Here is an 11,876-nt window from a genome sequence, read left to right as displayed (position 1 = left end):
AAAACTGTGAGCAGCGTGAAACGGTAGGGAATCTCTAATCAGTTTGAATGTGTACAAGTTTGCTTTTGTTATTTTGATGCTCCTCCATTTAATATGAAGATTTTAAAGTATCAAGTTTTTACCATAAGCATTGAGCAAATCAATAGACCTTTGCAAAAGCATTCATACCACTTTCATAGCACTTTCTCACATTTCGTCATATAACAACGCCTCAGATGTTTGCTAAGCAACAGAAGTAAAGACACAGCATCATGAAACCAGGTAAACATACTTAAGTGATAAGGGATAAAGTTTAGGAGATTAAATTAAATGTAGTTTCTTAAATATATATAATAATTGATCTCACATTAGAGAAATGTATCTCTGCATTTAATCCATCCCCTTGAGGAGCTGTGGGCTGCCATTGTGCGGTGCCCAGGGAGCAGTGTGGGGTTAAGGGTTTTGCTCGGCAACCCAGAGTGCAGGCTATGGGTATCGAACCAGGTACTTGCAATCTTCTCAGAGGACAAGCGCACTGCTCTAACAACTAGGCCAACACTCCCCCAAAGCAGTGTTCAAATCCATCAGCCAGAAAGGGAAAAAGTGTCATGAAACTGACAGAAAATACAAGATGAGGGTTAATTAGATTTAGCTCAGGTAACTCTGGAGGAGCTGTAAAGATCCACAGTTCTGTTGGGAGAATCAGTTACCATGAATGCTGTTAGCCTTGAACTTCATAAATAAAAAAATTAAAATTGAAAAAACTGCTGAAAGTATGACAAAAGAGGTCCATTTTTTTCGTCAATCTATCTCATGGACATAGTTAACAAAAAATGTTTGGTCAGATTAGAGCAAAATGAAGCAGTTTGGTTAACAGGAGGAATGACACATTTAATCTCATATGACAAATATTTCCCAACCATACTGTAGGGTTTTTTCTTGATCTTGTGCAGGAACCAGGAAGAAAAAGTTCGCCTTTGGCAGAAGGATGACTCCAGAGATACAATGGAATCTTTTGGAGCAAAGTGTGTTCATAATGCAGAACGGTCCAGTCAAAAGACCTTGTTTCAATTAACCCTGTAATGCCAAATGTATCGTATTTGATACATACGGTTTCTGAAATGTTTTGCGTTTGACAGCTTTTGCATAATTTAATGGTAAAAACTTTGCTCAAAATCCTATTGTACACAATCAGATATACCTGATAACAGCCAGTAGAAGACTACACAAAAAATAATCTTGACTTATCGCAAAGTAATATATTATTAATATCAAAAATGTATTTCTGTTTTTTTCTTTTTACACATTTTGTTAAAAGGGCAAATAAGGACTTCAAACCAAAAAAAAAAAGTAATTTTCTGTTTTGTTTTATTCTCGGATCGGGCTTTAAAGGGTTAAGAATAACAGTAATGGATTATTAAGTGAGGGTTATTTGCACTGATATTCAAATTTGATTGAGTTTATTTCTTGAAAAAAGAAAAAGCAAAACAATGTCTGAAAAGATTTGAGGCTGTGATTGCAGAAAAGAAGTATCGTTCGAAAGTTGTATCTCAGGTGGGCTGAATCTGAATGCACATGGCACTTTTTAGATAAATGGACAGAAGAAATAAAGGCTACAATGTCTCTGCATTGTAAATATCTTCATGAGACTGATTTTTTAAAATAATAATAATAATAATTACTGCATATAAACCAACATTTCCCTCTTTAAAAGGAAGCTATCTATTTGGGAAGAGAAGAGTTATCAGAGATCAGGGGCTTAAAGACACAAAAAACTGGGACGCTATCCAGATTTTAAAAAGCTGCTAACAGGGATAAATTACTACTTGAGGTAAAAAAAAAAAAAATGCAATTGAAAAATTCTGACAGAAGTGTGTTAGATGCTGTATTTCCTGCTCTGGTTCTGAACAGTTTTCTAGTGATTTCCACCAATGTGTGGCAGCAAAACCTTACCTCCAACCAATTGCAACCGTGAAACTTGGCAGCAGTCAGTGTAAACAGATAAAGCTTCAGGCTTCTAAACATGATCGGGCAATTTTTGACTCATTAAACTGCATCATATTAATCTAAAACCCAGCTAATGCTTGACAGGTCAGCCAGCTCCACTCAGCCAATTTGTTCATCTTAGCGTCAATGGCCTGATGTTCCACACTTGTATGGGATACATTTAGGTTTTTCATTGTTGAAAGCAAGAAACAGGTTTTGTAAAATAAAATTTGAAAAATAATTTTTTTTTTTATCCAAGGATGAAATTGAAAAACATGTGAATCAAAAATCATATTTCTAACTTAATTTTTAAATTTGTATCAATTTTTCATTTTTAAATGTTTTTATTGCTCTTTTCAGTTTGAGTTTTATTAATTGTATTATTTTCAAAATAATACAAATGGTTGCACTTGACATGCAACTGGAAAGAATGGAATTCGTAAAACTCAATCTGAAAAGAGAGGTCTAAAAAAAATAAAACATTTTAAATATATAAAATCTAAATAATTTTTGAATTAATTTTCTTTCAGATTTCCATTTACAGAATATGCTTGATTCCTGTTTTTATCTTTAAAACGTGACATTTTCCTTTAGAAAATGTGCTTGTTGATTACAACAATAATCCATCCAAAAATTCTTTCCAATGTTCCAATCTGGGGGAATTACAAAAACAGTTCCCAGTAGAACATTTTTTCAAAAACATGGTGGAGGAACTACAGCTCCCTTTGGCCTATCAGTACGAACACGATCAACAGATTATGAATAACTCCTAGTAATAAAATACTGCCACTCCTGGATAATACAAAGGCTTTGAAGATGTTGGAAACAAATGTGTTTTCTACTTGTAGAGTCAACCAGAATACTGGGCAGAGCAGGAAGAACTGCACATATGTATGTATGCATCCTTTCTGTGTCTGAAGCATTAACTGTTAATAAGAAGAAACCATCAGATCTGTCAAAGCTCTGGAATTCTGCACATTTGTTATAGTTCATTTTTCACCCAGGCATGCTGTTTGGGTTTTAAAAAGATGTCGATCATTGTGAGTAAATATGTAGAAGGTAGGGTATGTTAGAGCTGATGGTAATTTAACTTCACAACCATCTGCAGGGATCCACAGACATATTTTCCTGAGTGAAGATGCAGAAAAACAGTAGAACAAGTAACATACTTCGAAAATTTTATGCACAGAAACTGGTGCTTCAATAACCTGGCTGGTTATTGCCAGAGCATTATTAATAAGATCTCTCCTCTGAAAATCTCAGAAATGCTACCTCCATTTTTTTTTTTGTGTGTGTAACCAATAATCTGTGAAAAATTCAAGTCACCTTCCCATTACAAATGCTTTTTTTGTGCTAAAACCTACCACAGCCGTCTTGCATATCCTATTCATTTAAAAAATACAAAAATAGCTGCAGGCAGGAAGGTTATTCTGTATCAGTCTGTCTTGCACCAGATCTGGAGAAGCCTCTGACTTAAGACACTTTGCTTTTGCGTAAAAAATCTGAAGAGGATGCTCACTGTTCTCCATAATCTCCTTCGCTTTTGGAAGAATTCTTCTTTGCAAATCACAACAGATCGGTGGGAACTGATTGATTTACAGCAGTTTCCTAACCTTTTTTCACTTGTGTTCCCCTTTGGGCATTTTATCTTACCGTCAGTGGACCCCTCAGTCAAAAGTATTGATAACTGTCGAAAAGTGGAAATTGAAATAACCGATTATAAAACTATTTTACTACATCTTTTAACCTGAGCATTTAATTCTTAGGCATTTTATTCCTTTCATCGCAAATCCCCCCCCCTCCCCCCCCCCTCCAACATTAATATGTTGCCTGGTAGTTTGTAAGGAATTGAAAAAAATAAATTCATGTTATAAACCTGTATTTATAAAACTGGAGCTTCTTTGAGTAACTCCCTTATAATCATGTTTAAACTTGATGAATTGGGAACAAAATACAGAACAAAAATTATAGTCAGACTGACTTAAATAGCGTTACTCTTTTTTATCAAAACATCTGAGCTGCTTTGATGAGCTCCGATGGCTCAGTGGGAAAAAAGCTGATATATGAGGATATTCTCTACATCCAGTCTGTTCCTCTGCTTGGATTTGATGAACGCAAACATATAAGAAAAACATACTTTTTCTTGATAAAGTTGGATAGTGGCAGCCTAGTGGTTAGTGCATAGAGCTTGGAATAGTGAGGTTCTGAGTTTGAGCCCCACTCCCACAGACTGCCACTCTGGGTCTTTGAGCAAGACCCTTAACCCCACACTGCTCTCTGGGCGCCCCACGATGGCAGCCCACTGCTCCACAAAGGATGGATTAAATGCAGAGGTAAATTTCTCCAATGTAGGATAAATAATGTTAGTAATTATTAATGAACAAAGCAAAACAGAGCACAGCCCTATTTTATTTTACTACCAAAAACATAAAATATTTTCATGTACCCCTTGCGATGCTTTCGTAGACCACCAGAGGTACGAGTACCCCCGGTTGAGAATCACTAATTTAAAAGATAGTTTTTGTATTTGGGGACTTTTGCTCCTTATGCTGTGAAGATGTCTTCATTCCTAGAAATGTTTTCATCTGTTCAAATATCTGCAAAACTATCATAGGAAGACCAGTGGATAAAGGCACCATGCAGCTCCCATCTAACCATGCAAGGAGTGACAGAAATAGACAATGAATGGAGGATGGTTATAGTAGCTACAGTATACCAGGCCTCTATGATGCAATGTAATACAGTCACTGAAATATACTGAAAGCTAGGAGGAAAGGTCAGCGTATGTTCTAAGCTTGCTCTTACTGTAAGTCTGATATTCTAGTAATCGAGGATTTCTTCATCTACAAGAAAATCCAACAAGTGAAAAGGTTTTACAGTTGTAGTTTTTTAGAAGCTTTAAAATTCAGTTTTAAGTCAAATTTTCATACAAAAAAAGAAAGGTTTAGACCTCAGAGCCAAGGAGCCGTTGGCTGAAGCCCTGTTAAGCTCCTTCTGAAGTCTGACTCTGGGTGTACCTCTCTGCTTTACAAGCAGACAACCAGTTTTTAACTTCCTCATCTGCTTTTATGACAGGTAAAAAAAATCACATTGTGATTTATGTGTTTCATCATTTTCGGTTAACTCATTTAAGAAACTAACATTACTCCAAAGTTTTGTTTTTCAACTTTTCTATGAAGAGCTACAAAGATCTAATATCAAAATGATTTTTAATGACATTGGACAAACAAATGAGGTAAAAATAAGATACAATACAAAGTAAAAACCCTCTGAGGTCTTTGGACCAGTGAGAGAAAAGGCTAGAGAATAAGCAGGTGTGCAGGGAAAGACACAGAGGCTTCAGGCAGAGAATAGATCAATAACTAATTTCAGTACAGAGCTTCACCCGTGCTGTTTTTCCAATAAACGTTGGATGGAGAGTTACTGGCTTAGCCCTCCCTCCCCCCACACTATCTCTGCTCCATCACCTTCTACAAGCAGGGATTGGACTCCATAGAAGAAGCTTGATTCTGCCAGTACTGTGCACATCTGCCTGGTCAGGATTATGTTCCTGCAGCCAGTGAAGGGTGTATATCTAAACCAATGTTGCTTTCTATCATATGTCCTCTACGAGCGCACTCTCTCAGCCATCCCTGTATCTTTAATGTTAGTTTTTTTTCTCCTCTCTCTTCTTCTTCCTTCAATCGCCTCCCATCTTCCCTCCCTCCCTCGTCCTACCAGGGCCAGCACTGGGGTTTTGTCAAGAGCAAGCAGGCAGATTCAGACGGACAGGAGAGTGAAGCGTGTGTCATGCAGCTCTGCTGCTGCTGCTGAGGCTCTTCTCCTCAGAGGCTGTGACCTAGATAACCAAGAGGAGCTGGAGCGCCTGCAAGCCTTGGAGCCACTCCAGCTTCAGCAATGTCAGGAAGGGGTTAGTTGTATAACACAATGTCCTATTTAGTTTAGTCGGCACACATACACTCAAACATGAACACATATGTGCCCTATGGTCCTCCTATACCATCATAGTACATTTGGTTTTTTTGTTTTTCTGTTGCTAAAGCTGTGTTGGATGGGTTGAGTGTGAGAGAAGGAGAATTCATCTGTATTTAATCATAAACATTAGAGATGCTTGGTAAAGCTTTCTACTTCAGCAGCCACATTATGTCAAAGCTACAAAAGGAGGACTCTTCCTGCTGTGCTGCTGCCTTTAAATTGAGGCGCTTTATTTAGCAGCTATTCTGAGGTTCTGAGTATGAGCACAACCATGTGGTACATACATGGCATTAATTATTCTGCTTGTGCAGGTAGCCTGGGAGTGCAGCATTTCTACTCAGCTCTATACTGCCACTAACTGGCCAATTAGAGGAATTTATTTTTCCTCCCAGGAACACAATGATTTAAAAAAAAAAAAAATGGGCCAATGATAATTAAACTTGTTTTATTCCAATACATTGTGAAAAAAACACTAAACAGAAAAATACATCCCCATAGAAGGTGATAATATATCGATGGATTCGAATCATCCACATCAACTTTGATAAGAGGCAAAAAATAATTAAAATAATTTAAAAAAATCTTAGATCACTGCATCTACTGTGATTCAACACTGCCATCTGGTGGTTTTAAGTTTATACTGCAGCATTTTATCCAAATTAACACTGCTATACAGAAATTTCATTCCATTGCAAAACAAAAAACTTTTTTTTTTTTTTTTACAAACATCAATTTGTATCTCACAGTATAAAACAAAAGGAAAATCACAAATAATAATAATAAAAAAAAAGGCATTTAGTTTTTGTCAAATTTTACTTTTGCACATATAGATGCTTAATTTACATTTTCATTTCAGGAAAACAAAAATGTTTGTATTAATCCTGGCTCTGCTGTGGCTTGAAGCATTCCCAGCCTGGCTTTGGGATATAGGTGAGCTCTGGAAGAAGGAAGTCTTTCAATCTGTCTGGTAAAGGCAAAGCTTTCACTCTGTCCACTATGGGCCAGGGTTGAACGCAGCTCCTTATGAATGCCCTAGAAAGGCAGCGAAGTGACGGAGGGCTCCCCTCATGCTCCACTACACGGTTTTGTAGTTCTATCAGAGCCTGAGCATGTGGGTGAGAGTCCAGATTGGCCACAGGAAGCTCCAGCCTCTGAGGCAGATGCAGTGTTGGGACGTTAACCCTCGCAAAGTCCAGCAATGTCTCAGCTTGCTCCAGCAGCTCAGCTGCTTGACTCGGATCTGTGCACTGCTGCAGGACTGTTTGAAGCCTCTGAAAAAGGAGGCTATAACCTGACCAACAGGAAGAACTGTGATGGGAGCAAACCAAAGAGGCTCCACTCTGCATTAGGAGCACCGCCAGAGGAAAAAGCAAGTCGAAGTGCTCCAGGCTCGCCTGCATCAGAGACTCTTCACCATCTTCGTTCAGACAGCAGCTGAGGTCCACGCCGTGGGAAAGCAGCAGCTGTGTGGTTTCCAGGCAGAATTTACCAATCTCTGCGGCGTCCTCCGTGCTGGCCTCCAGAGCCTCCTTCACCAAGAACACCAGGGAGGACTCCACCGTTTCACCGTCTACAGTGGCAGCACTCCATACTCCTGGGGAACCTGAAGAAACAGGAGGTACTTTTGCTCACCAAGAACTTTTCATATGTTTAAGAGGCTAACTTTAATGCATTTTATAGCTTTTTATGTGACAGACTAAAATAAAATCGATCCACAGTATGAGACGATCTGTCAGCTGAAGCAAGCTTCACCAACACATGATGCTGCCACGCCAAATTCCATCCACACATCGCTTATAGCAGGGGTCTTCAATGTTTACCAGGCCAAGGACCCCCAAACTGATGGTGAGATGGAGCGGGGACCCATATCTGAAAGTAATTTCGCTCTGGGATTATTAAAGTATTTCTAATTCCTCATTGAGGCGTTGTGAATGAAACGGTGCCCAGCTTGAAAGAGCTCCTGTGTGTCGCTGAATGTGTGCATTGATGACTGAAAGACATCTTCTGCCTCCATTTATGTCTTTACTACAGTGTGTTGAATTCATGTTAATTTGTATTTAAAGACATTTCAATTAGTGAAAAAAAAAATTGCAGGGGGAATAAAAAAAAAAAAAAGTCTAATCAACCAAAACTTCGCAACCCCCCCCATGCAGTACCTCCGTTGACCCCTAGGGGTCGCAGACCCCCTGTTAAAGACCGCCGGCTTAGAGAGTACGATGAGGAGTTAACCCTGGTCTCACTTGATCTGCATGTTCTTTTACATTTACTCTGTCTCAAACGGAGTCTGAGAAAAAAAAGACTTCCTATAGCTTTGTCACAAGTTACATTTGTTTTAGATTTAACATTTGCAAAATGTAAAACATTCATCCTTATTTCAATTTATAGTAAAGTACTACTTTGTTTTGATCCATCGCATTAAAACCTTACACAAGTTTGCAATGCATCAAATAAATAAAAAAAAAACTTAAGGGTATTCAACCTCTGCAAGATCATTTATAGAAATATATATATATATAATTTATAGAAATTCATTTGAGATACATCAAATAGCTTTTAAGGTTAATATACAGCAGAGTACGGAGGCTGCTTTTCCCCTTAAAAACTTTGGTTCACTAAGCCAAGTTTTTGTTGGGCAGCGAAAGAGATTTGACTCTTACCTGATCAGGCATATTTTTTGGTTCCATGATGTAAGATTTAATCCAGAGGGGAGAATGTTTCCTTGGTGTAACTCGTTTCAATGAGCTGGTCTAAAGGTCTGCTCTCAGACTTTAAGACAACGAGGGAAATTTTCAACAGGATAGTGCCTCTTTTAGCCTTCAGGCATGCTAAACCTGGAAGTTACTGGTCTAGTGCCCCTAGTGGCTAAAAGTGACAGTGTAGCCTTAAATAAAACCTTTTTTTCATGAATCTCATATTACTTAGAAGGAAAATAAATACATTTTCCTCTGAAAAAAATGCTGTTTTTTTTTTCCAAAGCTCCTAAAGGTAGAATACATTTTTTTTTTTTGTAAATATCAGAAGTAGGAATAAGTTTCATGTTGTTTAAATACATAATCTTAGGATGTGGAAGAGCTCCCAAACTGCTGTCAAAGAACATTTTTAAATGTACAAAAATCTCAATATCTTTAAATCTTTTCTTGCCCAAATAGGAACACAAATATGCAAAACCACAACTTAAAAACAAACTTTAAATAGGAAATATCTGAAACCTGCTTGGATGAGCTGCCGTATCCTAAACTGAACCCAAACCTTCCTCCTGATCCTCCAGGATTTAAAAAGGCTGCCGGCTTGTGAATAATCAGGAGAGACAGCTGCAGAGGGCGATTGTTTTTTAGCTTCGGTTACTTTGCCTCAGACGACCCCAGATGGCGTTTTTTTTCCATTTCTTCTGCAGGCTGAACAGTCCTCATGCTGCTACAAAAGGCTTGTGTTCAGCCTCAGCCGTGTGTTTTAGAGACAGATAATTTGGGCCTGGAAAATGATTAGAAGTTTGCCCTGCAACAATCTTGTAAATCCTGTAACTACTAACTAAAAAAGGGTATTTAACCTGAATTATACAACCAAATGAGCAAAGCTGTATTAAAAGCACACTGTGTATGGAGGACCAGCCCTGCCATACTTAAAAATAAAGAAATATAAAGAAAGAAATGCTCAATTAATTAGCATACAATTAATTGCCCCCAAAAATACAATAAACAAATAAATGTAGGTAAAAATTTAATTATACAGTGAGACATAAATGTATCTCTTTTAATTAGCTTCTATATTTATCCACCTTTGTAATAATTACCTTATTTATTGCCCGTTTTAACCTTCAACTTTATTTATTATTATTCTTTATCTATGTGCATGTTATATTTATGTCTGTTTTATTCTTCCTTGGTATTTTTTAACCCTATTTATTTCTGCGCCGCTATTTCTTTCTGCCTGTCGTTTTTACATTTCTGTGTTTCTGCATTTCAGCCTCATTATGCAAATGAGGACGGCTGTCCTTAGAGGGTCAACTTCTTAGACACAACACAAGCCTTGACACAATCATTGCTACGAGCGCGGCTTCCTTCTAGAAATGGCGCCTATGTAAGTGAGAAGACGATGTACAGTCATTGGCCAGGTCATGTGACCTGAAAGAACGTATCGCTTTATGGCTACAGGTTCTTATATCGTCATGTAGCTAAGGCTTTTGCTCTACTGTTTTTCCGCCTGCTCAGGTTAACCAAATTGGTGACACAAAAATCGGAAAAAAAAAAAAATTCAGATATTTTAAGGCCCTAGGTCGAGCCATCATCACCATTCTGGGACTTAAGAATGTTTTGTCCCACAGGAGTTTCTAGAGGAAATCCTTTTAAAATATAACAGACAACAGGCATAGCTAGGCCTTAATTGTCTTAATAGTTAAACTTTGCTTTAATATAACTTGGTTAAGCCTGGCCTGCCAGGCTGACTTCCATGGTAAACACTGCGTATTAGCCTGGAAAGGAGCTGTTAGAGCCTGATATCAAAGGCAGGACCAGGACAGGATTAATGGAAACGGGTCAGAATCAGGCTGATAACTACGGATGTGACCCGAAAACAACCTTTTAAAAAGAAGAAAACTCCTAACCAACGTATTTGGACATAATCATTAAAACATCACTCTGCTGCACCTCCACTCTTGATTCTTATCGTTAGAGAAAAGTTATATAGAATTATGGTTAATTCTGGCAAAAGCATAAACTCACCTCCTGCCTCGGGATTGGTCTCAGAGTTTAAGCTTTAATAGACCGGCATATGCCCTGTGTAAGTCAGCTAATTAGATTTTGCTGCAGATTCATTTGTCTGCTGTCAAAACTGAGACAAAAATGCTTTTCTCCTGCATCATAAATGATTCACTTCAACCACAACATCAGAAAATATTTTTTTAAGCACTGATTCTAATAACAAAAGGACTTCAAACAAAGTTAGAATAAACGACAAAAAAAGAAATGCTAACGATTCTGAGTTTTTTTATGTGGCTTTTTGCTTTGTTGCCCAGTTTGACGCTGAGAAGCTGAGGAGCGTTTGGCGGTAAGCAGTACCTCGTTCCAGTAAGAGCCGGATGTTCTCCGTGTTGTGCACAGTCAGTCCATCGCTACTTGCTAATGCATGGAGCAAAGGATTTTTCCCTTTAAAGAGACCAAAGGAAAATTATTCTGAGCACAAAGATGCACAGATGGATAGGTTTCACTTTGACAGTTGAACATACCATGTTTGTCTGTCGCATTTACATCAGCGCCTAGGTCCAGCAATGTGATCAGGCAGGGCAATCTCTCTGACTCTTCACTGGCAAGGTCCAAAGGACTACTCCCATGGATCTAAAGGCATGTACCAGATGATGTTTATACATTTTTATATGATTCGGGGAGGCAATGAATCAGAACAAAGTCGGATACAGTGACTCACCCTGTCCCTCTTTTCAATGTCTGCTCCATGTTCAACCAGCAGCCTCACCATGTCTGGCTTGTTCCTCAAAACAGCGTTATGCAGCGGGTTGTAATATGACACAGGGTCTAGAGACGGAGAGAAATTACAATAACAAAAATGTATCTGTGCTTTGCCTCTCTGGTAACATGCAATCCTTTTGTATTCATGTATTAGGAGCAGTAAATAAAATGGTAAGTCAGAAGCACTTGGCATGCTTTGTCAGAGATCTTTTAGTAGCAATTCACAGGGGAGAGGTATTCTCTAGGGAGATGCACATCTTAAATCACTAAGGTCACTACAGCAACAGTTTAAGATTAATCCTAGCATGTACAGCAACATGAAGAATCCAGGACCACAAAAGGAGTTTTGCTGCTTTAATGTCCACTAATCTCCTGTTGAATTATTTGAACACAAACAAACATGTGCTTTGATGATTTTTTTTTTTTATGTTGAAAAAGTGAGTTAGGGGCTTTGAATTATTGAAGCAATCAAAAATC

The 11,876-nt window shown here is 38.1% G+C and overlaps 1 protein-coding gene and 1 long non-coding RNA gene across 2 annotated transcripts; one reads left to right on the top strand and one right to left on the bottom strand.

The window, feature by feature from the left end:
- Window positions 1-6,371: 6,371 nt before the first annotated feature.
- Window positions 6,372-11,713, bottom strand: asb6 (ankyrin repeat and SOCS box containing 6). Its single transcript, XM_015397755.1, has 4 exons — window positions 11,359-11,713; window positions 11,162-11,270; window positions 10,995-11,081; window positions 6,372-7,543 (listed from the first exon to the last, which is right to left on the bottom strand). Exons 1-4 carry the CDS (start codon window positions 11,590-11,592, stop codon window positions 6,816-6,818), a joined length of 1,158 nt encoding a protein of 385 aa, XP_015253241.1. The 5' UTR covers window positions 11,593-11,713; the 3' UTR covers window positions 6,372-6,815.
- Window positions 7,353-10,157, top strand: LOC107099573. Its single transcript, XR_001481964.1, has 3 exons — window positions 7,353-7,558; window positions 7,659-7,785; window positions 9,904-10,157. It is a non-coding gene; the product is annotated as an uncharacterized LOC107099573 (long non-coding RNA).
- Window positions 11,714-11,876: the final 163 nt, after the last annotated feature.

The sequence above is a fragment of the Cyprinodon variegatus genome, unplaced genomic scaffold (assembly GCF_000732505.1).
Source record: "Cyprinodon variegatus isolate N-32 unplaced genomic scaffold, C_variegatus-1.0 Scaffold885, whole genome shotgun sequence".
Classification (NCBI taxonomy): Eukaryota; Metazoa; Chordata; class Actinopteri; order Cyprinodontiformes; family Cyprinodontidae; genus Cyprinodon; species Cyprinodon variegatus.
The sequence above is the reverse complement of the archived record's forward strand: the minus strand, read 5'-3'. Positions and strand labels throughout refer to the sequence as shown.